This window comes from Mizuhopecten yessoensis, unplaced genomic scaffold (assembly GCF_002113885.1).
Source record: "Mizuhopecten yessoensis strain PY_sf001 unplaced genomic scaffold, ASM211388v2 scaffold2741, whole genome shotgun sequence".
Lineage (NCBI taxonomy): Eukaryota > Metazoa > Mollusca > Bivalvia > Pectinida > Pectinidae > Mizuhopecten > Mizuhopecten yessoensis.
The window spans coordinates 192897-220757 of record NW_018404696.1 but is presented as its reverse complement, the minus strand read 5'-3'; the positions used below and the strand labels follow the sequence as shown (position 1 = coordinate 220757).

The window sequence follows — 27861 nt, the reverse complement described above, 5'->3', positions numbered from 1 at the left end:
GGGGATCTCTTCATACCCAGTTATTGTATATATGGTAATGGGGCGGGGATCTCTTCATACCCAGTAATTGTATATATGGTAATGGGGCGGGGATCTCTTCATGCCCAGTTATTGTATATATGGTAATGGGGTGGGGATCTCTTCATACCCAGTTATTGTATATATGGTAATGGGGCGGGGATATCTTCATACCCAGTAATTGTATATATGGTAATGGGGCAGGGATTTCTTCATACCCAGTAATTGTACATATATTTTGATGACAAACCTGGTAGTCATTGAGAAGCTGTTCTACTTCTATCTGTCGGCCGAGTTTGGCTGTCCAGTGTTGTAAGCGGGCTTCTGTTGGCTCACGTAGAGCTAGAATTCTCTGCTGAGACTCATTAAACTCTAATTTCTTTTCTCGTACAGGAACTTCATTTGACAGAGTCTTTAGTCGCTGTGTTAGGTTATCTAGTTGTGGCCCAGGTAAATACTCCCCATCATAGCGACCGGACTTCTTAACTTGAGCGAAAAACTGTTTGTAGGGTTCCAATTCTTTGAAGAACTCCTGAAAGTTTAAAATATTAATTCAGGTTACTAAGGATGAAGCGGATTTTAACTTGCGTCAAATTTCTATACATTTTTACTAAAGATTATGTACAACTAAACAGAGAAAAGATGATACTTGATATTTAATCATTCAATATATCATATAATCAGATAATCTAGAATCAAACAATATACCTGATAACTACATTAGCTAAAAGTTTTTGTCTTAATAATTGTTTACCATGTATAAAAGTCTCCTAACTTACTACATATAAAGGGAACCGTGTGGTGTCTTTACACTAAATGTCTCTCTGTAGCCATGGTGATGATTTTCATTCTGCAAAATCTACACCTTGTGGTCCCCCACTTGCTTGGCCAGCTGATTCACTGAGGTACCTACCTTGTGGTCCCCTACTAGCTTGGCCAGCTGACTCACTGAGGTACCTACCTTGTGGTCCCCCACTAGTGTGGCCAGCTGACTCACTGAGGTACCTACCTTGTGGTCCCCCACTAGCTTGCTGACTCACTGAGGTCCCTACCTTGTGGTCCCCAACTAGCCTGACCAGCTGACTCACTGAGGTATCTACCTTGCTGTCCCCCACTAGCTTGGCCAGCTGATTCACTGAGGTACCTACCTTGTGGTCCCCCACTAGCTTGGCCATCTGACTTACTGAGGTACCTCCCTTGTGATCCCCCACTAGCTTGGCCAGCTGGCTCACTGAGGTACCTACCTTGTGGTCCCCCACAAGCTTGGCCAGCTGATTCACTGAGGTACCTACCTTGTGACCCCCCACTAGCTTGGCCAGCTGGTTCACTGAGGTACCTACCCTGTGATCCCCCACTAGCTTGGCCAGCTTATTCACTGAGGTACCTACCTTGTGGTCCCCCGCTTGCTTGGCCAGCTGACCCACTGAGGTACCTACCTTGTGGTCCCCCACTAGCTTGGCCATCTGACTTACTGAGGTACCTCCCTTGTGATCCCCCACTAGCCTGGCCAGCTGATTCATTGAGGTACCTACCTTGTGGTCCCCCACTAGCTTGGGAGGTACCTACCTTGTGGTCCCCCACTAGCTTGGGAGGTACCTACCTTGTGGTCCCCCACTAGCTTGCTGTCTCACTGAGGTCCCTACCTTGTGGTCCCCAACTAGCCTGGCCAGCTGACTCACTGAGGTATCTACCTTGTTGTCCCCCCCTAGCTTGGCCAGCTGATTCACTGAGGTACCTCCCTTGTGGTCCCCCACTTGCTTGGCCAGCTGACTCACTGAGGTACCTACCTTGTGGTCCCCCACTAGCTTGGGAGGTACCTACCTTGTGGTCCCCCACTAGCTTGGCCATCTGACTTACTGAGGTCCCTACCTTGTGATCCCCCACTAGCTTGGCCAGCTGGCTCACTGAGGTACCTACCTTGTGGTCCCCCACTAGCTTGGGAGGTACCTACCTTGTGGTCCCCCACTAGCTTGCTGTCTCACTGAGGTCCCTACCTTGTGGTCCCCAACTAGCCTGGCCAGCTGACTCACTGAGGTATCTACCTTGTTGTCCCCCCCTAGCTTGGCCAGCTGATTCACTGAGGTACCTCCCTTGTGGTCCCCTACTAGCTTGGCCAGCTGACTCACTGAGGTACCTCCCTTGTGGTCCCCCACTAGCTTGGCCATCTGACTTACTGAGGTACCTCCCTTGTGATCCCCCACTAGCTTGGCCAGCTGGTTCACTGAGGTACCTACCTTTTGATCCCCCACTAGCTTAGCCAGCTGGTTCACTGAGGTACCTACCTTGTGATCCCCCACTAGCTTGGCCAGCTGGTTCACTGAGGTACCTACCTTTTGATCCCCCACTAGCCTGGCCAGCTGATTCATTGAGGTACCTACCTTGTGATCCCCCACGAGCTTGGCCAGCTGACTCACTGAGGTACCTACCTTGTGATCCCCCACTAGCCTGGCCAGCTGATTCATTGAGGTACCTACCTTTTTGTCCCCCACTAGCTTGGCCAGCTGACTCACTGAGGTACCTACCTTGTGGTCCCCCACTTGCTTGGCAAGATGACTCACTGAGGTACCTACCTTGTGGTCCCCGACTAGCTTGGCCAGCGGACTCACTGAGGTACCTACCTTGTGGTCCCCGACTAGCTTGGCTAGCTGACTCACTGAGGTACCTACCTTGTGGCCCCCCACTAGCTTGGCCAGCTGACTCACTGCGGTACCTACCTTGTGGTCCCCCACTAGTGTTGCCAGCTGATTCACTGAGGAACCTACCTTGTGGTCCCCCACTAGCTTGGACAGCTGACTCACTGAGGTACCTACCTTGTGGTCCCCCACTTGCTTGGCCAGCTGACTCACTGAGGTACCTATCTTGTGGTCCCCCACTAGCTTGGCCAGCTGATTCCCTGAGGTACCTACCTTGTGGTCCCCCACTTGCTTGGCCAGCTGACTCACTGAGGTACCTATCTTTTGGTCCCCCACTAGCTTGGCCAGCTGACTCCCTGAAGGACCTACCTTGTGGTCCCCCACTAGCTTGGACAGCTGACTCACTGAGGTACCTACCTTGTGATCACCCACTAGCCTGGCCAGCAGATTCATTGAGGTACCTACCTTTTTGTCCCCCACTAGCTTGGCCATCTGACTCACTGAGGTACCTACCTTGTGGTCCCCCCCTAGCTTGGCCAGCTGACTCACTGAGGTACCTCCCTTGTGGTCCCCCACTTGCTTGACCAGCTGACTCACTGAGGTACCTACCTTGAGGTCCCCCACTAGCTTGGCCAGCTGACTCGCTGAGGTCCCTACCTTGTGGTCCCCCACTAGCTTGGCCAGCAGACTCACTGAGGTACCTACCTTGTGGTCCCTGGTGATGATTTTCATTCTGCAAAATATACACCTTGTGGTCCCCCACTTGCTTGGCCAGCTGACTCACTGAGGTACCTATCTTTTGGTCCCCCACTAGCTTGGCCAGCTGACTTACTGAGGTACCTACCTTGTGGTCCCCCACTTGCTTGGCAAGATGACTCACTGAGGTACCTACCTTGTGGTCCCTGGTGATGATTTTCATTCTGCAAAATATACACCTTGTGGTCCCCCACTTGCTTGGCCAGCTGACTCACTGAGGTACCTCCCTTGTGATCCCCCACTAGCCGGGCCAGCTGATTCATTGAGGTACCTACCTTGTGCTCCCCCACGAGCTTGGCCAGCTGACTCACTGAGGTACTTACCTTGTGGTCCCCGACTAGCTTGGCCAGCTGATTCACTGAGGTCCCTACCTTGTGGTCCCCCACTAGCTTGGCCATCTGACTTACTGAGGTACCTACCTTGTGATCCCCCACTCGCCTGGCCAGCTGGTTCATTGAGGTACCTACCTTGTGATCCCCCATGAGCTTGGCCAGCTGACTCACTGAGGTACCTATCTTGTGGTCCCCCACTAGCTTGGCCAGCTGACTTACTGAGGTACCTACCTTGTGGTCCCCCACTAGTGTTGCCAGCTGATTCACTGAGGTACCTACCTTGTGATCCCCCTCTAGCTTGGCCAGCTGGTTCACTGAGGTACCTACCTTTTGATCCCCCACTAGCTTAGCCAGCTGGTTCACTGAGGTACCTACCTTTTGATCCCCCACTAGCTTAGCCAGCTGGTTCACTGAGGTACCTACCTTGTGGTCCCCCAATAGCTTGGCCAGCTGACTCACTGAGGTACCTATCTTGTGGTCCCCCACTAGCTTGGCCAGCTGATTCCCTGAGGTACCTACCTTGTGATCCCCCCCCAGCCTGGCCAGCTGATTCATTGAGGTACCTACCTTGTGCTCCCCCACGAGCTTGGCCAGCTGACTCACTGGGGTACCTACCTTGTGGTCCCCCACTAGCTTGGCCATCTGACTTACTGAGGTACCTACCTTGTGATCCCCCACGAGCTTGGCCAGCTGACTCACTGAGGTACCTTCCTTGTGGTCCCCCGCTAGCGTGGCCAGCTGACTCCCTGAGGTACCTACCTTGTGGTCCCCCACTAGTGTTGCCAGCTGATTCACTGAGGGACCTACCTTGTGGTCCCACTAGCTTGGCCAGCTGGTTCACTGAGGTACCTACCTTTTGATCCCCCACTAGCTTAGCCAGCTGGTTCACTGAGGTACCTACCTTTTGATCCCCCACTAGCTTAGCCAGCTGGTTCACTGAGGTACCTACCTTGTGATCCCCCACTCGCCTGGCCAGCTGGTTCATTGAGGTACCTACCTTGTGATCCCCCATGAGCTTGGCCAGCTGACTCACTGAGGTACCTATCTTGTGGTCCCCCACTAGCTTGGCCAGCTGAGTCACTGAGGTACCTACCTTGTGGTCCCCCACTAACTTGGCCAGCTGGTTCGCCATGTCCTCGCGGTTATCTAGCTCCTCTGGCTGGGACTCCATTATTTCCTCGGCCTGGTTCAGCCAGTCACCAAACTTGCCGAGTCGGCCTGGGAGACTAGCGTCCAGTTTCCAGAGCCACATCCTGGTCTGTCGATACACCTGGCTCCACCTGGTGTCCAGTTCTTTCCACTGCTCTGGAGTTATCCTCTGGGCAGTTTTTGTTTTGATTTTGTCCTCTAACTTTTTGAAAGTTTTCTCACGTCTGTCTACTTCTGTTTTAAAAGCCAGGTAGTCCTGATAACAGAATATAAAACAAAGTTAATGGCACCATAAGGCTAACATTGCTACCTACACTAAACCCCTAGTGTCCATGGATCACCCTGCTGCTATTGTCAATTGTTGGTTAGACTGCTGACTGACACATTCTGTGGGTAGATAGATAGCTTTAGATGTTTCTAGGGACGAACCCTGAGTCTGTCTATACAAACAGTGCAAACATTTATCTTACAAAGACAGTGCAAAATTATGTTCCTACTTCCATAAATCCTTCGTCTGTTTAAACAGAGTTACTATGTCCGAGACGTAAAAATACGTTATAAATTTGAAATCAAATGGGGGTCGTAAATTTATATATCTATAGGCCTTCTGTCACTGAAGAGATAGTGTAGTGTACAGATCTTGTATGTTTTGTACATTTAAGTCCATAAACCCTTCTTTGTTTACCGACAAAGCCCAGTTTCTGCTCCAAAACCATTCTAACATATTTCAGGAAAATCAAAATATAAAAAAAAAACTGCCTAATCATCCACCTGTAAACATTCCCGTCTCTATTCAAACTATCAAATAACGATCATTTCACAAATTCTACATCTACTGCAAAAAAAAAAATCAGAACAAATCAGCAGCCTTTTATGTTAAAGAAGGAAATTGAGCTATTCTATTAATATTATGTAACTGATTTAAATATAAGTTGAATGAATTGGGTAGCCCGTCAAATAGCAGCACCCTGTGTCTGTTGGTTGTTGAGAAGAAATTGTTTAAGTATTTAACACATTTGACCACTGAGACCTAGAAAGTAGGACAAAATCATTTGTTTATAGATAGTTGGTAGCCCTTTACTCCAGCATGCTACTTACAAAATATCATCAACCTGTGACCTCAAATTATTCATAAGAAGTCATTATAAGATGTTAACACATTTGACCCCACTGAAAGTTGGTCAAAGTTATTTATGATCACTGCAGCAAACTTGATAGTATCTACAAGCTATTCACTAAACATCCTCTACCTAGGCCTTTTGGTAACTCCTGGGTCATTTAAATGTTTTCAATATTTTATCCCTGTGACCTGGAATAAATAGGTATGTTATTTATTTGGGCAAACTATATACGATATACAAAAAACCCATCCAAAGTCCTTGTGATGGTTAAATATTAAGGAAATGACACAAAGTTTCTTGGTAAAAAGGTGATTGGTTTGGTTTGGTTTGGTTATACTTTGTTTAACGTCCTATTAACAGCTAGAGTCATTTAAGGATGTGCCTCCATATGTGTTTTGTATGCCTGCTTGTATGTGTGTGCAGGAGACAGGTAGGTATGTTGGTTCATTTGCCTCCTTGTGATAGCGCCGATCTGCTGCCGACTTTATAATGCTACCTCACTAAAATTCCATGCCAAAGGCACCCAGCACAGTATTCCGCCCGGTCACATAATACTGACTACAGGTGAACCAGTTGTTGCCATTTCCCTTGATCCTGAACATTAAGCAGGGCATAACAATCACAATTTTTAAAGACTTTGGTATGTCCCAGCATGGGGACAGAACCCATTGCCTTCCTCACCTGGGCGAACGTTCAAAGTTAAAGCTAAAAGTGAGGTATTTGCCAAGAAAGGCGCTAGGAAATAAAAGGTAATTAGAAGTAAAAATAAAGGTGAAAGACAGGGATTTACTAAGAAACTGTCCATTCAAACCCTAGCATACAAATAACTGTTTTATATGGTTTGACCTGAACAAAACCAATATCTTTACATACATCAACTGAAAGGATCCTGTACAAATTGTGAGGGAGAAAATGAGTGTAACAAGGTATTACCATATATTCCTGCTGCCGATCAGTGACAGGCTGGTCCACTATCTGTAGCACTTCGTCTGCCTCAGTGTTCAGCCATGTGATCAGGTCGGTGTAGTCTGCAAGCTCCTGCTCGGCAGGATTTCTCTTCCTCTTCGCAAGCTGCAAATAAGGAACACCTTAGAGTGAATATAAACACTATACAGCAAATATACAGTAAAAATAAACACTGTATAGAAAATATATAAACCAAACAGAGAAAATAAACACTTTATAGTAAATATAAACACCACACAGTAAATATATGAACACCATACAGTAACATATACACTGTAAAGTAAATATAAACACTATACAGTGAATATTAACATCATACAGTAAATATAAACACCATACAGTAAATATAAACACTGTACAGTAAATATAAACACTATACAGTTAATATAAACACCATACAGTAAACATATACACTGTACAGTAAATATAAACACTATACAGTGAATATTAACACCATACAGTAAATATAAACACCATACAGTAAATACAAACACTGTGCAGTAAATATAATCACTATACAGTTAATATAAACACCATACAGTAAACATATACACTGTGCAGTAAAAATAAACACTGTACAGTAAATATAAACACTATACAGTGAATATTAACACCATACAGTAAATATAAACACCATACAGTAACATAAACACCATACAGTAAATATATACACTGTACAGTAAATATTAACACCATACAGTAAATATAAACACTGGACTGTAAATATAAACACCATACAGTAGCATATACACTGTACAGTAAATATAAACATCATACAGTTAATTTTAACACCATACAGTAAATATAAACACTGTACAGTAAATATAAACACTATACAGTAAATATATACACTGTACAGTAAATATGAACACTGTACAGTAAATATAAACACTGTACAGTAAATATAAACACTATATAGTAAATATAAACACTGTACAGTAAACATAAACACTGTACAGTAAATATAAACACTATACAGTAAATATTAAAGCTGTACAGAATCATCTGCCTTTATCCCGACTTGTTACTTACCGAGGGATCCTCTCCTGCCTCCGGGTAGGCCTTAAGAAACTGAGCCACGTAAGTCATGATGGATTTCTCATCAGGCTTCTCAACATCCACGTCTACAATATATTTAAAACTGTAAACATTCAGATGGGTCCAGATAAAGTTGGACTACATCATGATCATTACATATTCTGGATAACAGAACGTGGAACCTTCACCAATAGAAGGACTGCTATTCTGATCTAGAAACTTAGAATGAAATGAATTTTACAACAGTGAGTGTTTTTCATGTCTCATCTTATTAGATCATTTTATTCTAAGAGTATCAAAAACACATTCAGACACTTCAAAGTTAACCCTGCTACACAACTGGGTAGCCATCCCTCACAGCTATACCTTCAGGATCTAGCAGGCGTGGGATTCCAAGTGAGTTCTCTGCTGTTGAGAAAGCCTGCTCCAGGTTGACACGTGCGTTCTGTTGTCGCACTTGCTCAAAGTCAACAAGGTCAGGGCGAATGGTGTGTATGATTGCGTTAAATGCTAAACCATCACGCCAACTCTTCCCAAAATTGGTGATCTCGATTCCATATCGCCTGTGAACAAAGATATAGAACAGAAAAGCTATACAGTGAATTCCTTTGTATCGTTATCCTTTACTCAACACATACCAGTTTATAGTACATTTAGGGCCTCTTCGTTTATGCGGAACAACCGGTTTGACCGTTTATAAATGTAACAATTTTGGGTATAAATCCTGGCGGACCTGCCAATGTTTATGCAGGCCTTGCAAGGCTTTGTCAAGGCTCTCCTGAAAGCAGCATCAGATTACTAGGTCCGACCTTATTTAATAAACGAACAACTGTGGTTCAACCGGTTTGACCGTTTAAACAAAAACGGCCATATATACATGCATAACCTTTATCACACATTTCAATAAAAAATTATTTCTTTTAATCTGTGCAAACATCCCGTTCACAGTTGTGTTTTCAATACTGCTGAAAAATGAGCAGTGAGACCTGACTTACTTTGTGATAGCGTTTCCTGTCCATGCCAGCAGGGCCTTCTTTGCATTCTTTCGAAATTTCTCAAGAGCAGATAACTCTCGAGGCTGACCATCCTCACCTACAGCTGCTTGAGCAAACGTATCTTCAATCTGCATGAATAGTGAAAAGTCAGTAACATTGCCAAATGATCAACACCGGGCATGACAAGGACTGATAATTGCCAGTAATACAAGTTAAAACATCATACAGGGTTCAAATAACATTCATTCTGATGATATCAGAATGTGTGTTTGCAAGCATATAAGCAAACTGTATGTGCAAAAAAGCAGCCATCCTAAATTTCAACTTAAATCAAATTTAAAACAACAATTTTTATACATTTTCATTTACCATGTACTACACTCATGTTGTTACTATGGTGATGACCTTGACCCAGTCATTGAGTAAGCATAATTTTTTCTCATCAAGCACTTGGTGCTATCTGTGTTCTGTTCTTTGTTATATGCCGTTTACAGAGATTTTCAGTACAACTCACTGTCTGTATAGCTAAGGATCATTGTAGTAACAGAGATTTTCAGTACAACTCACTGTCTGTATAGCTAAGGATCATTGTAGTAACAGAGATTTTCAGTACAACTCACTGTCTATATAGCTAAGGATCATTGTAGTTACAGAGATTTTCAGTACAACTCTCTTTCAGATTATTTAAGGTATGTACTGTAATACCAGACTATTTAAGGTATGTACAGTAATACCAGATTTCTGATAAGCTTACCACTATCTACTTAAAATCTATTTTAAACCTTTGTAAAAATCAATGAATTTATTTGGAACCAATAAGCTACATATTTACAAACAGAAATTTGATATTCGTAGCCGGGATAGAAGGCTAGTTATAACCGACCACATTTACACAGATTATTCTAACCCAACTCTACTACACAATGATTACTTAAGGGCTTACCACAAAGTAAACATGACGGTGTCAATAAACGGCAACCCTTTACTTTTCGCACCATACCTCTGTGTACCCTGAATGAATGTTCGACTAAAGTGTCAATTATAAAAATGGCCCCAACACATTCATCATTACACAAGGAAATGAACAACTACCACAAATGGAAGCCTGTATTCATTACTGGTAACATCTGTCAATTTCTATTCACCTTTCTCAGTCTGGAGAGTAATAGTTTATCCTTAAATATAACATTGAAGGTGTTTAATGTTACACATGTAACAACTATAAACAACGTACTTGTCAACAAATCCTATAATTGGAACTCCACTTACAAACGGTTATTTGACAGCGCCTGCCTGACCTTGAGGTGTAGCCCCAATCTTTAAAGGCTTCGGCACTAAACCTCACCTTAAACGAGTCCTGAACAGTGATTGGCCCTTAATGACATTAATTAGGGCTGGAACTATTAATGACAACTGTTACGTATTCCTTCATTAAACACTTGAGTCAATAGGACGACAGTGTCCTAACAAAGCAATGGACTCTACATATAATACACACATGACATTTAAACCCCTATCTGAAGCCTTCCCCGACGAATAAAAATAATTACTTTGAGTTAATTTTACGATAGTTTGATCTCTAGGATGTACATATAATCCACTAAACCCAGGAATAGCTTAACAAAGACAAGGAAATGTCATGATTTCAAAATGTCATGATATAAGGCCGGAGTTTGAGCCAGACAAGATGTGACATATAACCATTGCGAGTGTAAAATGTAAACCATGTGATTTTGTGCAGCATTTTTGTTATAACTTGGTTTACCACCTTTATTGAGATAAATACACTTGCTCCCTCTACCAAAGTGTTGAGTTATAAAATGTGCATACTGTTGACCAATACAGCAATTTGCCAATGTGTGTGTTCAAGACTGACCGACACAGGGTGATAGAGACATGTCCTTCCTTGAAATAAAGATCTACCATAATGCTGAAATATTAGATATGTCACCTGGTTGAAAGAAAAGATCAATCCAAAATTAAAATAAATATTAGGTGTGGAAACAGGTTTGGTATAACTACTGTCTATCAGGTGTGACAACAGGTTTGGTATAACTACTGTCTATCAGGTGTGGAAACAGGTTTGGTATAACTACTGTTTATCAGGTGTGACAACAGGTTTGGTATAACTACTGTTTATCAGGTGTGACAACAGGTTTGGTATTACTACTGTCTATCAGGTGTGACAACAGGTTTGGTATTACTACTGTCTATCAGGTGTGACAACAGGTTTGGTATTACTACTGTCTATCAGGTGTGACAACAGGTTTGGTATTACTACTGTCTATCAGGTGTGACAACAGGTTTGGTATTACTACTGTCTATCAGGTGTGACAACAGGTTTGGTATTACTACTGTCTATCAGGTGTGACAACAGGTTTGGTATTACTACTGTCTATCAGGTGTGACAACAGGTTTGGTATTACTACTGTCTATCAGGTGTGACAACAGGTTTGGTATTACTACTGTCTATCAGGTGTGACAACAGGTTTGGTATTACTACTGTCTATCAGGTGTGACAACAGGTTTGGTATTACTACTGTCTATCAGGTGTGACAACAGGTTTGGTATTACTACTGTCTATCAGGTGTGACAACAGGTTTGGTATTACTACTGTCTATCAGGTGTGACAACAGGTTTGGTATTACTACTGTCTATCAGGTGTGACAACAGGTTTGGTATTACTACTGTCTATCAGGTGTGACAACAGGTTTGGTATTACTACTGTCTATCAGGTGTGACAACAGGTTTGGTATTACTACTGTCTATCAGGTGTGACAACAGGTTTGGTATTACTACTGTCTATCAGGTGTGACAACAGGTTTGGTATTACTACTGTCTATCAGGTGTGACAACAGGTTTGGTATTACTACTGTCTATCAGGTGTGACAACAGGTTTGGTATTACTACTGTCTATCAGGTGTGACAACAGGTTTGGTATTACTACTGTCTATCAGGTGTGACAACAGGTTTGGTATTACTACTGTCTATCAGGTGTGACAACAGGTTTGGTATTACTACTGTCTATCAGGTGTGACAACAGGTTTGGTATTACTACTGTCTATCAGGTGTGACAACAGGTTTGGTATTACTACTGTCTATCAGGTGTGACAACAGGTTTGGTATTACTACTGTCTATCAGGTGTGACAACAGGTTTGGTATTACTACTGTCTATCAGGTGTGACAACAGGTTTGGTATTACTACTGTCTATCAGGTGTGACAACAGGTTTGGTATTACTACTGTCTATCAGGTGTGACAACAGGTTTGGTATTACTACTGTCTATCAGGTGTGACAACAGGTTTGGTATTACTACTGTCTATCAGGTGTGACAACAGGTTTGGTATTACTACTGTCTATCAGGTGTGACAACAGGTTTGGTATTACTACTGTCTATCAGGTGTGACAACAGGTTTGGTATTACTACTGTCTATCAGGTGTGACAACAGGTTTGGTATTACTACTGTCTATCAGGTGTGACAACAGGTTTGGTATTACTACTGTCTATCAGGTGTGACAACAGGTTTGGTATTACTACTGTCTATCAGGTGTGACAACAGGTTTGGTATTACTACCGTCTATCAGGTGTGACAACAGGTTTGGTATAACTACTGTCTATCAGGTGTGACAACAGGTTTGGTATTACTACTGTCTATCAGGTGTGACAACAGGTTTGGTATAACTACTGTCTATCAGGTGTGACAACAGGTTTGGTATTACTACTGTCTATCAGGTGTGACAACAGGTTTGGTATAACTACTGTCTATCAGGTGTGACAACAGGTTTGGTATAACTACTGTCTATCAGGTGTGACAACAGGTTTGGTATAACTACTGTCTATCAGGTGTGACAACAGGTTTGGTATAACTACTGTCTATCAGGTGTGACAACAGGTTTGGTATAACTACTGTCTATCAGGTGTGACAACAGGTTTGGTATAACTACTGTCTATCAGGTGTGACAACAGGTTTGGTATAACTACTGTCTATCAGGTGTGACAACAGGTTTGGTATAACTACTGTCTATCAGGTGTGACAACAGGTTTGGTATAACTACTGTCTATCAGGTGTGACAACAGGTTTGGTATAACTACTGTCTATCAGGTGTGACAACAGTATTTATCATATCTATCAATATCAGTGACCACTGTATATATCATAACAGGAAGATCTGCTTGGTTAAAACCAACATTTATATAAAATTCATCAGTTTGGTTTGAACAATAAAGGCTAAGTTTAAGACACACAGCTGACTTTCCTGTTTCAGCACACTGGTTAAGTTATCTGTTTTACGCGCTTTAGAGTTGAGACACCAGTCATTTGCACCCTTTTGCTTGACAATTAAAAACATTTTTGAAAGTTCTCAAAATAAGTTTTTAAAATTCGGTTTGTGTTCAAACCAAATTTAGCCTAAAACACGTATTGGCGATTAAATCAGGACTGTGTCAAAGATACTGACCTGGAAATATAGGATGATGGTCCATATCAGCCCCAGAACAATGGACGGCTTCCCATCAGCAATGTCCGACACATTTATATTTACAAGTTTGATCTGAAATATTAAATAGAATAAATGTAAATTAAATATCAGATAATTCCAATTATTCTCCAGTACCATCTGTACTCTACTACCATCTGTACTCCAGTACCCTCTGTACTCTAGTACCCTCTGTACTCTACTACCCTCTGTACTCTACTACCATCTGTATTCTACTACCATCTGTACTCTACTACCATCTGTATTCTACTACCCTATGTACTCTACTACCCTATGTACTCTAGTACCATCTGTACTCTACTACCCTCTGTACTCTAGTACCATCTGTACTCTACTACCCTCTGTACTCTACTACCATCTGTACTCTACTACCCTCTGTACTCTACTACCATCTGTACTCTACTACCCTCTGTACTCTACTACCATCTGTACTCTACTACCCTCTGTACTCTACTACCATCTGTACTCTACTACCCTCTGTACTCTACTACCATCTGTACTCTACTACCCTCTGTACTCTACTACCATCTGTATTCTACTACCATCTGTACTCTACTACCATCTGTACTCCAGTACCCTCTGTACTCCAGTACCATCTGTACTCTACTACCATCGGTACTCTAGTACCATCTGTACTCTAGTACCCTCTGTACTCTAGTACCCTCTGTACTCTAGTACCCTCTGTACTCTAGCACCCTCTGTACTCTACTACCATCGGTACTCTAGTACCCTCTGTAGTCTAGTACCCTCTGTAGTCTTGTACCCTCTGTAGTCTAGTACCCTCTGTACTCTAGTACCCTATGTACTCTACTACCCTATGTACTCTAGTACCATCTGTACTCTACTACCCTCTGTCCTCTACTACCCTCTGTCCTCTACTACCCTCTGTACTCTAGTACCCTATGTACTCTACTACCCTCTGTCCTCTACTACCCTCTGTACTCTACTCCCATCTGTATTCTACTACCATCTGCACTCTACTACCATCTGTATTCTACTACCCTATGCACTCTACTACCCTATGTACTCTACTCCCCTATGTACTCTAGTCCCATCTGTACTCTACTACCATCTGTACTCCAGTACCCTCTGTACTCTAGTACCCTCTGTACTCTACTACCCTCTGTACTCTACTACCATCTGTATTCTACTACCATCTGTACTCTACTACCATCTGTATTCTACTACCCTATGTACTCTACTACCCTATGTACTCTAGTACCATCTGTACTCTACTACCCTCTGTACTCTACTACCATCTGTACTCTAGTACCCTCTGTACTCTAGTACCCTCTGTACTCTACTACCCTCTGTACTCTAGTACCCTCTGTAGTCTAGTACCCTCTGTAGTCTTGTACCCTCTGTAGTCTAGTACCCTCTGTAGTCTTGTACCCTCTGTAGTCTAGTACCCTCTTTACTCTAGTACCCTATGTACTCTACTACCCTATGTACTCTATTACCATCTGTACTCTACTACCCTCTGTACTCTAGCGCCCTCTGTAGTCTAGTTCACTCTGTACTCTTCTACCATCTGTACTCTACTATCCTCTGTCCTCTACTACCATATGTACTCTACTACCATCTGTACTCCAGCACCCTCTGTACTCTAGTACCATCTGTACTCTACTACCCTCTGTCCTCTACTACCATCTGTACTCTACTGCCATCTGTACTCTACTATCATATGTACTCTACTACCATCTGTATTCTAGTACCATCTGTACTCTAGTACCCTCTGTACTCTAGCACCCTCTGTACTCTACTACCATCGGTACTCTAGTACCCTCTGTAGTCTAGTACCCTCTGTACTCTAGCACCCCCTGTAGTCTAGTACACTCTGTACTCTACTACCCTCTGTACTCTACTACCATCTGTCCTCTACTGCCATCTGTACTCTACTACCATCTGTACTCTAGTACCCTCTGAAGTCTAGTACCCTCTGTACACTAGCACCACGTGTAGTCTAGTACACTCTGTACTCTACTACCCTCTGTACTCTACAACCATCTGTACTCTACTGCCATCTGTACTCTACTACCATCTGTACTCCAGCACCCTCTGTACTCTAGTACCATCTGTACTCTAGTACCCTCTGTACTCTAGCACCCTCTGTACTCTACTACCATCGGTACTCTAGTACCCTCTGTAGTCTAGTACCCTCTGTAGTCTTGTACCCTCTGTAGTCTAGTACCCTCTGTAGTCTTGTACCCTCTGTAGTCTAGTACCCTCTTTACTCTAGTACCCTATGTACTCTACTACCCTATGTACTCTACTACCCTCTGTCCTCTACTACCATCTGTATTCTACTACCATCTGTACTCTACTACCATCTATACTCTAGCACCCTCTGTACTCTAGTACTATCTGTACTCTAGTACCCTCTGTACTCTACTACCCTCTGTACTCTACTACCGTCTGTACTCTACTACCCTCTGTACTCTACTACCATCTGTCCTCTACTACCCTCTGTACTCTACTACCATCTGTACTCTAGTACCCTCTGAAGTCTAGTACCCTCTGTACACTAGCACCACGTGTAGTCTAGTACACTCTGTACTCTACTACCCTCTGTACTCTACTACCATCTGTCCTCTACTACCCTCTGTACTCTACTACCATCTCTATTCTACTACCATCTGTACTCTACTACCATCTATACTCTAGCACCCTCTGTACTCTAGTACTATCTGTACTCTAGTACCCTCTGTACTCTACTACCCTCTGTACTCTACTCCCATCTGTACTCTACTACCCTCTGTACTCTAGCACCCTCTGTAGTCTAGTTCACTCTGTACTCTTCTACCATCTGTACTCTACTATCCTCTGTACTCTACTACCATATGTACTCTACTACCATCTGTACTCTACTACCATCTGTCCTCTACTACCCTCTGTACTCTACTACCATCTGTACTCTAGTACCCTCTGTACTCTACTACCATCTGTACTCTACTACCATCTGTACTCTAGCACCCTCTGTACTCTAGTACCATCTGTACTCTAGTACCCTCTGTACTCTAGTACCATCTGTACTCTACTACCCTATGTACTCTACTACCATCTGTACTCTGCTACCATCTGTACTCTACTACCATCTGTACTCTACTGCCATCTGTACTCTACTACCATATGTACTCTACTACCATCTGTACTCTACTACCATCTGTCCTCTACTACCCTCTGTACTCTACTACCATCTGTACTCTAGTACCCTCTGTACTCTACTACCATCTGTACTCTACTACCATCTGTACTCTAGCACCCTCTGTACTCTAGTACCATCTGTACTCTAGTACCCTCTGTACTCTAGTACCATCTGTACTCTACTACCCTTTGTACTCTACTACCATCTGTACTCTGCTACCATCTGTACTCTACTACCATCTGTACTCTACTGCCATCTGTACTCTACTACCATATGTACTCTACTACCATCTGTACTCTACTACCATCTGTCCTCTACTACCCTCTGTACTCTACTACCATCTGTACTCTAGTACCCTCTGTACTCTACTACCATCTGTACTCTACTACCATCTGTACTCTAGCACCCTCTGTACTCTAGTACCATCTGTACTCTAGTACCCTCTGTACTCTAGTACCATCTGTACTCTACTACCCTTTGTACTCTACTACCATCTGTACTCTGCTACCATCTGTACTCTACTACCATCTGTACTCTACTGCCATCTGTACTCTACTACCATATGTACTCTACTACCATCTGTACTCTACTACCATCTGTCCTCTACTACCCTCTGTACTCTACTACCATCTGTACTCTAGTACCCTCTGTACTCTACTACCATCTGTACTCTACTACCATCTGTACTCTAGCACCCTCTGTACTCTAGTACCATCTGTACTCTAGTACCCTCTGTACTCTAGTACCATCTGTACTCTACTACCCTTTGTACTCTACTAACATCTGTACTCTGCTACCATCTGTACTCTACTACCATCTGTACTCTACTGCCATCTGTACTCTACTACCATATGTACTCTACTACCATCTGTACTCTACTACCATCTGTCCTCTACTACCCTCTGTACTCTACTACCATCTGTACTCTAGTACCCTCTGTACTCTACTACCATCTGTACTCTACTACCATCTGTACTCTAGCACCCTCTGTACTCTAGTACCATCTGTACTCTAGTACCCTCTGTACTCTAGTACCATCTGTACTCTACTACCCTTTGTACTCTACTAACATCTGTACTCTGCTACCATCTGTACTCTACTACCATCTGTACTCTACTGCCATCTGTACTCTACTACCATATGTACTCTACTACCATCTGTACTCTACTACCATCTGTCCTCTACTACCCTCTGTACTCTACTACCATCTGTACTCTAGTACCCTCTGTACTCTACTACCATCTGTACTCTACTACCATCTGTACTCTAGCACCCTCTGTACTCTAGTACTATCTGTACTCTAGTACCCTCTGTACTCTAGTACCATCTGTACTCTACTACCCTTTGTACTCTACTAACATCTGTACTCTGCTACCATCTGTACACTAGTACCATCTGTACTCTAGTACCATCTGTACTCTACTATCCTCTGTACTCTACTACCATCTGAACTCTACTACCCTTTGTACTCTACTAACATCTGTACTCTGCTACCATCTGTACACTAGTACCATCTGTACACTAGTACCATCTGTACTCTAGTACCCTCTGTACTCTACTACCCTCTGTACTCTACTACTCTCTGTACTCTACTACCATCTGTACTCTAGAACCATCTGTAGTCTAGTATACTTTGTACTCTACTACCCTCTGTAGTCTAATACCCTCTGTAGTCTAGTACACTCTGTACTCTACTTCCCTCTGTAGTATAATACCCTCTGTAGTCTAATATCCTCTGTAGTCTAGTACCCTCGGTAGTCTAGCACCCTCTGTAGTCTAGTACACTCTGTACTCTACTACCCTCTGTAGTCTAATACCCACTGTAGTCTAGTACCCTATGTAGTTTAGTACCCTCTGTAGTCTAGCACCCTCTGTAGTCTAGTACCCTCTGTACTCTACTTCCCTCTGTAGTATAATCCCCTCTGTAGTCTAATATCCTCTGTAGTCTAGTGCCCTCGGTAGTCTAGCACCCTCTGTAGTCTAGTACACTCTGTACTCTACTTCCCTCTGTACTCTACTACCCTCTGTACTCTACTACCCTCTGTAGTCTAATACCCACTGTAGTCTAGTACCCTATGTAGTTTAGTACCCTCTGTAGTCTAGCACCCTCTGTAGTCTAGTACACTCTGTGCTCTACTATCCTCTGTACTCTACAACCCTCTGTAGTCTAATACCCTCCGTAGTCTAGTACACTCTGTACTCTACTTCCCTCTGTAGTATAATACTCTCCATAGTCTAATATCCTCTGTAGTCTAGTACACTCTGTACTCTACTACCCTCTGTACTCTACTACCCTCAGTAGTCTAGCACCCTCTGTAGTCTAATACCCTCTGTAGTCTAATTCCCTCTGTAGTCTAGTACACTCTGTACTCTAGTACCCTCTGTAATCTAATACCCTCTGTAGTCTAATACCCTCTGTAGTCTAGTACCCTCTGTAGTCTAGCACCCTCTGTAGTCTAGTACACTCTGTACTCTACTACCATCTGTAGTCTAATACCATCTGTACTCTAGCACCCTCTGTACTCTAGCACCCTCTGTACTCTAGTACACTCTGTACTCTACTACCCTCTGTAGTCTAATACCATCTGTACTCTAGTACCCTCTGTAGTCTAGCACCATCTGTAGTCTTGTATCCTCTATACTCCAGTACCACCTGAACTATCATACCCACCCTATTCCACAGTATACTCACTTTCTTGGTCTCTAGGAACTTCAGTGCTGTAGACAAGTTGCTGACATGATGAACTCTTTTGAGCCTTCCCCTCTCCATTGGCTGTAACAACATAATGTATGAGGGTTCATTAGGTCAGACAATGATGTAGCAGACAAAGTAATGGACAAAGAACAAAAGTATGTGCTACATAGTCCAAACAATATACACCTGTCACATGCTACACATCATCCATTGAGACACATGTCTGAACTTTGGTAGCTAGACTCTCAATCTTGGGGGTGGGGGATGACTTTATTATGAGCTTGAAACAGGGTTGGTGTACCAATCTCACCAATTGTTGATCACAATAGCTTTCCTCTGAAATGGACTGAGGAAGCATGGAGCCATGTCACCAAGAAATGGTCCAGAAATCCTTTAATAAGAAGTGTTGTATCAACAATGCTGTTGCTGGTATAAAAGATGACCTGCTCCTCAGGGAGTCACACGACAAAACAGAGCTGGCCACCACAGACATTGGCATTGTGTCCAGTGTATATGATGAAAGCATGCTAAAGTCTGCTGTATCAATTAATATTCAGAATTCGGTTTATTAAATGTGTATGGGTTTAATGACAGTAGGACTCTCTCCTATACTCGGTGTGTACTGACCAATGTGGAGGTATCATTGTCATCATTTTTATATTCTGTGTAAATATTAGTCACTTAACTTAAGTATTACTATAGCATATTATTTTAAAGGCACTTTACTCTTTTTGAAAAGTATACATTTCAAAGCCAAGCCATCTAACTGCCATTCAAAAACAGCTTTATGATAAAGGTAAAGATATCTAAAAATGTAAGCTTTAAATGTTTTAAACCAATCTTTTCATTTTACAGGCACTCTGTTACATATAGCTATATAAGGTGATTTCTGATGTATTCAGTTTGGTGCTGGGTTAAATACCCCCGCAGGGAATCACACTGACTTTGTGAACTTCATGTTACATTTTGACCAACATTTTATAACACTTTTTAATACACCAATATAATATTATTGAATATCTACTTCTTTATCAAAATGTCTGTCCTTGTGGGATCAGAAGAAACTTCATTCTAAAGAAGTCGTAAATAGGAACTCTTAATTTCCTCAATATCTCAACTTCTAATGTATGTGTTTTCAAGTTAAGAATGTTTCGACCCAGTAGGAATCAGAAATGGGTATAATTTGCCAGGTAGACCATTACACCTGTCAAGACACCTAATTGGAAATCGCTACGATACACAGGTTTTCAAGGTGTGTTGACACCCAGAGACAAGTTCGGACAGGAGGCATTTTTGGAGGGAACACTTACAGCACAACCCAACTATCAAAATCTAGCAATAAAATCTACACACACAGGAACAATACACTGGTGGCAGGGGCTCACTTCTATGTTTACGACAGCAATATTCTATTTTGAGGAACTGTTCACAGACCCCATTTTATTTCATGTTCTGACATGACTTACATCCCCTAAAATATTACACCAACTCTTGTATTTCTGTGATTTAAATCTGTCTGGCAAATCATACTCATAATACACTGGGTGTGAGATCACTGGGTCAAACTCTCACAATTGTTTCACATTCTAATAAAAAAATACTTCAAATATTAACACTGAATGACACATAACAACAGTGTTCTACAGAACAAATGCTCAATTCATCAAAACAACAGTCTCGGAAATTCAGCACAAACCATATTTGAAATACAAATATATCAGACTTTCATGAACAAACCATTAAAGTTAACAACATTTCTAAATCTTTTAGTCATTACCTTATAGAATTTGTTTGTTTCCATGACTGAAGATCTTATCACTGTACATAGTACAATCAGTTATTGTTTATAAACTCCGAGGATGTAGATGTCCTTACACTGAACCGGGCCGAAATTGCTATATAATGTGTAGGCTGTACTCTTGTAATGTAACCTATTTTCAGAAATTGCTCAAAAACATTTAACATTTTATATTAAATTCTACACCAGGTGTCAAATGTTTTTAAAAGAAATTATTTTAGGCTGAAAATATAACAACAAAACATTTATGCCTGACCAAGTATCCAACATATACTTTATGCAGCTATGAATGTTCGAACAAAATTAAAAGATCAATCTCATGAACAGAAAACAGACTCTAAAAATAAGTCAAACCCATGTAGTTGTTGTGTGTGCTTTAATTATTCTATGTAGATTTATTCACCGAGGTTTCTCTCGACAAAGCTCAACCAAACATTATCTAGAATAAATAATTTCCTGGTACACATACTAATTTCAAAGATTCTGTTTATGCACAGCTTACCACAAGCATAAGATACGAGCTGGAATTCATATTAGATCTTGATACACAATCTAGACGTGTTTATGCACGGCTTACCACAAGCATAAGATACGAGCTGGAATTCATATTAGATCTTGATACACAATCTAGACGTGATCACGTACCTGCCTACCTGTACAGATACTCAATTATGTCTATAATGGGGATGAAGCCATGCTTAGGATCATTTATATATGAGGCAGTGTGCTGTAATGGCGATGTACCACATGCTTAGGACTTGTAACAAGAGGCCAAGAGGGCCTGTATCGCTCACCTGGATATCTAAGCAATATTGGCAAAATATTCTCCAAATAATATCCCAGGGATAGGGCCAGACCCCAAGTTTAATCCTTGTAGCATATCTGTATTAGATTTTTCTTGCTCAGCAATTGTATGTAATGTGGTTATGGGGTGGGAATCTCAACTGTTTCAAAGTTGTGATCAGGAACTAGGTCCCTAGGTTTGTGGCCAGACCCCAGGGTCCATTCTGATATCATGACTGCATTCATCTCTTTATGCCTAGCAATTGTACATATAGTTTTGGGGTGGGGATCTCAACCGTCTCAAAGTTATGACTCAGAAACTAGGTCCCAGGGATTGTGGCAAGACCCTAGGATTAATTCTGATATCATGACTGCATTCATCTCTTTATGCCTAGCAATTGTATATATAGTTTTGGGGTGGGGATCTCAACCGTTTCAAAGTTATGATCCAGGGGTTAAGTCTGCAAGTATGGGGCAGACCCTGGAGTCAACTCTAATTTCATGACTGCATTTGTCTTTTTATGCTTAGCAATTCTATATATAGTTTTGGGATGGTGATCTCAACTGTTTCAAAGTTATAACCTAGGGGTTAAGTCTCTAAGGTGGGGCAGACCCTGGGACCATCCTGGAGGCATATGTGCATTCATCTCTCTATAATCAGCATTTGCATACATAGTTATAGGGTGGGGATTTCAACTGTTTCCAAGTTGTGACTCAGGAACTAGGTCTGTAGGGGTGTGGCCAGATCTAAGGATCAATGTTAATATCATGATTGTGTTTGTCTCTGTATGCCAAGCAATTGTTCATTTAGTTTAGGTACATTTAGTTAAGGGGTGAGGATCTCAACCATTTCATTAAGTTGTGACCCAGAGACTAAGTCTCCAAGGGTAGGGCCAAACCTAAGCCATCCTGGAAGCATATATGCATTCATCTTGTTATACTCAGCAATTGTATATATGGTCATAGGGAGGGGATCTTGACCATTTCTAAGTTATAAACTATTTTGGGCCCCATCCCTTAGCCCGGGGGGTTGAGCCTGCCCATTTGTAGTTGTTAATATCCACCACCTAGGGAGTCTCTTAAAGCAATATATAGCTAAATTACACTTTTTGGCCCTGCCCCTCGTCCTCTGGAGGGGTCAGCCCTACCATTTGTACAATTTTGGATCCCAAACACCTAGGGATGCTATCAGTCAAATATGGTTGATATCCATTGCTTAGTTCCAGAGAAGAAGTGGCTTAAACCAATATAGCCAAGTTACACTTTTTGGCCCCGCCCTCAGCCCCCTTAGGGGGTCAGCCCTACCATTTGTACAATTTTGAATCCCCACCACCAAGGGATACTTCCAGTCAAATTTAGTTAAATTCTAATCAGCGGTTAAGAAGAAAAAGTTGTTTGAAGAAATTGTTTACGTTCGGAAGACAGACGGACAACGAACGCCGCGGTACGGCATAAGCTCACCTTGGTTCTTCGGACCAGGTGAGCTAATAATATAAGGACCAGTGTGCTTTAATGGCGACATAGCCGTGTCTAGGATTATGAAAAGTTTCTTGATACCCAACCAGTGAGTGTTTCTATGTGATGTTTCGATGACTAGAATGGTATGTACTGTCACCCTCATCAGACAAATGACCAGTGAAGCGTATACACACAAAGGAGTTTTCTACAAATCGATGTCGCAAAAAAAATGATTTAAAAAAATATAACAAAAAGAAATGTGAATTTGTTGTTGTCCTAAGTACAGCTATATCAGTTGAAAACCTTATGATGGCCATTCACTGGGAGCAACCTATTTCTGTTGTAACTTTTAAATGCCTGAACTATATGTCAACAGTACCAGTTTCAGCCCAATATTGTCCTGACTAGAGAAAGGACAGGAATACCTGACGGTGACATATTACGTTCCAGTAGCATTATCCCTGTCTTTAGACTGCCCCAGTGATGATAGATTTTGCTATTTCAATCGACTCACAAGGGTATCATGTAGGATTTAGTACACTGATAACTTGGGCATATTCTTCACACAATTTACACTCACAAATATTTCTACAAGGAATTCCCTACATTTACAAACAAATCTCCCAGACAAACCTTTGATACATTTCTCAATTTCGTTTTGATGTAGGAATGACGAATGACTCAAATATTTTACATATCAACTCAAATTCTATATAGAAAGCTCTTTTTTATTTTAATAAGGCATAAGTATAGATTTATATATACAACCTTCAAACCTGAAGAGCCCTATGAAGGCAGAAAGCAGCTTGTTTTTAGTCAGTCATTAGATCTTTTTATATATATATATATATTCCGTCTTTGCGTATTGCAGAGTTATCTGCTCTTGAGAGCAGGAATTGATTGTTACGTCATTTGTTTGTGTGAGAAAATTACGTCGTTTTCTCAAAAATTGATGACGTTACTCTCACAAACAAATGACGAAACAATCAATACCTGCTCTCAAGAGCAGATAACTCTGCAATATGCAAAGACAGATTATAGACATGTAAATATGAAATCCTTAAATGACAATTAAAGGACCACCAATGTTCACCTCCGATAAATATGGCCTTCAATAAAACAGATACAATAACGGTGCGCCTTTATTACTTACCAGTCTCTCCCCCGAAAGAACCTCCAACAGGGACAGCAGATGAGTACCATCTTTAATGTCTTCAAACAGATTCTCCACTTTCATATTTTTCTACAAAGTAATGTTGAAATAAATTAACTGTTATAAAATATACAATTTTGGATTATTTAAACTCAATGCTCATTTTAAACTACACACACAGCTTGTTTTAAACTACATAAATAGCTTGCTTCCACCTACATGGATAGCTTGTTTCAAATTACATATATAGCTCATTTTAAACTACAAATACAGCTTGTTTCAAACTACACATATAGCTTGCTTCGAACTACATATATAGCTTGCATTAAACTACATATATAGCTTGCTTCAAATTACATATATAGCTTGCTTCAAACTACATATATACCTTGCTTCAAACTACATTTAGAGCTTGTATTAAACTACATATATATAGCTTGCTTCAAACTACATATATAGCTTGCTTCAAACTACATATGTAGCTTGCATTAAACTATATGTATAGCTTGCTTCAAACTACAATATATAGCTTGCTTCAAAATACATATATAGCTTGCTTAAAACTACATATATAGCTTGCTTCAAACTACATATATAGCTCATTTTGAACTACACATACAGCTTGCTTCAAACTACATATATAGCTTGCATTAAACTACACACACAGCTTGTTTTAAACTACATATATAGCTTGCTTCAAACTACATATATAGCTTGCTTCAAACATGTATAGCTTGCTTCAAACTACATATGTAACTTGCATTAAACTACATATATAGCTTGCTTCAAACAACAAATATAGCTTGCTTCAAACTACATAGTTTGCTTCAAACTACATATATGGCTTGCTTCGAACTACATATATAGCTTGCTTCAAACTATATATATAGCTTGCTTCAAATTACATATATAGCTTGCTTCAAACTACATATATACCATGCTTCAAACTACATTTATAGCTTGTATTAAACTACATATATATAGCTTGCTTCAAACTACATATATAACTTGCTTCAAACTACATATGTAGCTTGCAATTAAACTAAATGTATAGCTTGCTTCAAACTACAATACATAGCTTGCTTCAAATTACATATATAGCTTGCTTAAAACTACATATATAGCTTGCTTCAAACTACATATATAGCTCATTTTGAACCACACATACAGCTTGTTTCAAACCACATATATAGCTAGCTTCAAACTACATATATAGCTTGCTTCAAACTACATATATAGCTTGCTTAAAACTAGCTTGTTTCAAACTACATATATAGCTCATTTTAAACTACACATACAGCTTGTTTCAAACTACTCATATAGCTTGCTTCAAACAGCATATATAGCTTGCATTAAACTACATATATAGCTTGCTTCAAACTACAAATATAGCTTGCTTCAAACTACATAGTTTGCTTCAAACTACATATATGGCTTGCATTAAACTACATATATAGCTTGTTTCAAACCACATACATAGCTTGCTTCAAACTACATATATAGCTTGCTTCAAACTACATATATAGCTTGCTTAAAACTTCATATATAGCTTGCTTTAAACTACATATATAGCTCATTTTGAACTACACATACAGCTTGTTTTAAACCACATATATAGTTTGCTTCAAACCACATATATAGCTTGCTTCAAACTACATATATAGCTTGCATTAAACTACACATACAGATTGTTTTAAACTACATAGTTATAGATTGCTTCAAACTACATATATAGCTTGCTTCAAACATGTAAAGCTTGCTTCAAACTACATATATAGCTTGCTTCAAACTATATATAGCTTGCTTCAAACAGCATGAATAGCTTGCTTCAAACTACATTTATAGCTTGCTTAAAACTACACATACAGATTGTTTTAATCTATATATAGATTGCTTCAATCTAATATATAGATTGCTTCAAACTACATATATAGCTTGCTTCAAACATGTAAAGCTTGCTTCAAACTACATATATAGCTTGCTTCAAACTATATATATAGCTTGCTTCAAACTACATATATAGATTGCTTCAATCTTCATATATAGCTTGCTTCAAACTACATATATAACTTGCATTAAACTACATGTATAGCTTGCTTCAAACTATTGCTTCAAACTACATATATAGCTTGCTTCAAACATGTAAAGCTTGCTTCAAATATATAGATTGCTTCAATCTTCATATATAGCTTGCTTCAAACTACATGTATAGCTTGCTTCAAACAGCATGAATAGCTTGCTTCAAACAGCATGAATAGCTTGCTTCAAACTACATATATAGCTTGCTTCAAACTACATATATAACTTGCATTAAACTACATGTATATCTTGCTTCAAACAACATGTATAGCTTGCTTCAAACTACATGTATATCTTGTTTCAAACTACATGTATAGCTTGCATTAAACAACATATTTAGCTTACTTAAAACTACATACATAGCTTGCTTCAAACAACATATATAACTTGCATTAAACTACATGTATATCTTGCTTCAAACAACATGTATAGCTTGCTTCAAACTACATGTATAGCTTGCTTCAAACTACATGTATAGCTTGCATTAAACAACATATTTAGCTTACTTCAAACAACATATATAACTTGCATTAAACTACATGTATAGCTTACTTCAAACAGCATCTATAGCTTGCTTCAAACTACATGTATATCTTGCATTAAACTACATGTATATCTTGCTTCAAACAACATGTGTAGCTTGCTTCAAACTACATGTATATCTTGCATTAAACTACATGTATATCTTGCTTCAAACAACACGTATAGCTTGCTTCAAACTACATGTATAGCTTGCTTCAAACTACATATATATCTTGCTTCAAACTACATATATAGCTTGTTTCAAACTACATGTATAGCTTGCTTCAAACTAGATGTATAACTTGTTTCAAACTACATGTATAACTTATTTCAAACTACATGTATAGTTTGCTTCAAACTTTGGGTATAGTTTGTTTCAAACTACATGTATTACTTGTTTCAAACAACATATACAACTTATTTTAAACTACATGTATAGATTGCTTCAATCTTCATATATAGCTTGCTTCAAATTACAAATATATAGCTTGCTTCAAACTACATATATAGCTTCCTTCAAATTACATATAAGTAATGTTTCAAACCACAAATATATCTTGTTTCAAATCGTAATTTCCCCTCCCCAATTAATTAATGTTTGATGGAGATGAAAAGTTGATGGAAAGACAATTTAATTTGATTTTGATGCTCAGGCTTTACCTTTGATTAGTTGTACACCTACACTCTGAGACAAGTTATTACACAAAACATAAAGGTTAATT

The 27861-nt window shown here is 40.6% G+C and overlaps 1 protein-coding gene across 3 annotated transcripts in view; it reads right to left on the bottom strand.

Annotated features, from left to right (window-relative positions):
• LOC110446497 (nesprin-1-like) overlaps positions 1-27861 on the bottom strand; it is a 323100-nt gene that overhangs the window by 234999 nt on the left and 60240 nt on the right. For all 3 annotated transcript variants that reach the window (XM_021491669.1, XM_021491670.1, XM_021491668.1), the window contains exons 4-12: positions 24539-24628; positions 19344-19424; positions 13468-13560; positions 9009-9136; positions 8380-8576; positions 8008-8099; positions 6943-7080; positions 4833-5144; positions 269-550 (exon numbers count right to left, since the gene is read on the bottom strand). In XM_021491669.1, coding sequence (XP_021347344.1) covers positions 269-550; positions 4833-5144; positions 6943-7080; positions 8008-8099; positions 8380-8576; positions 9009-9136; positions 13468-13560; positions 19344-19424; positions 24539-24628 — 1413 coding nt within the window. The remainder of the gene's footprint in view (positions 1-268; positions 551-4832; positions 5145-6942; positions 7081-8007; positions 8100-8379; positions 8577-9008; positions 9137-13467; positions 13561-19343; positions 19425-24538; positions 24629-27861) is intronic.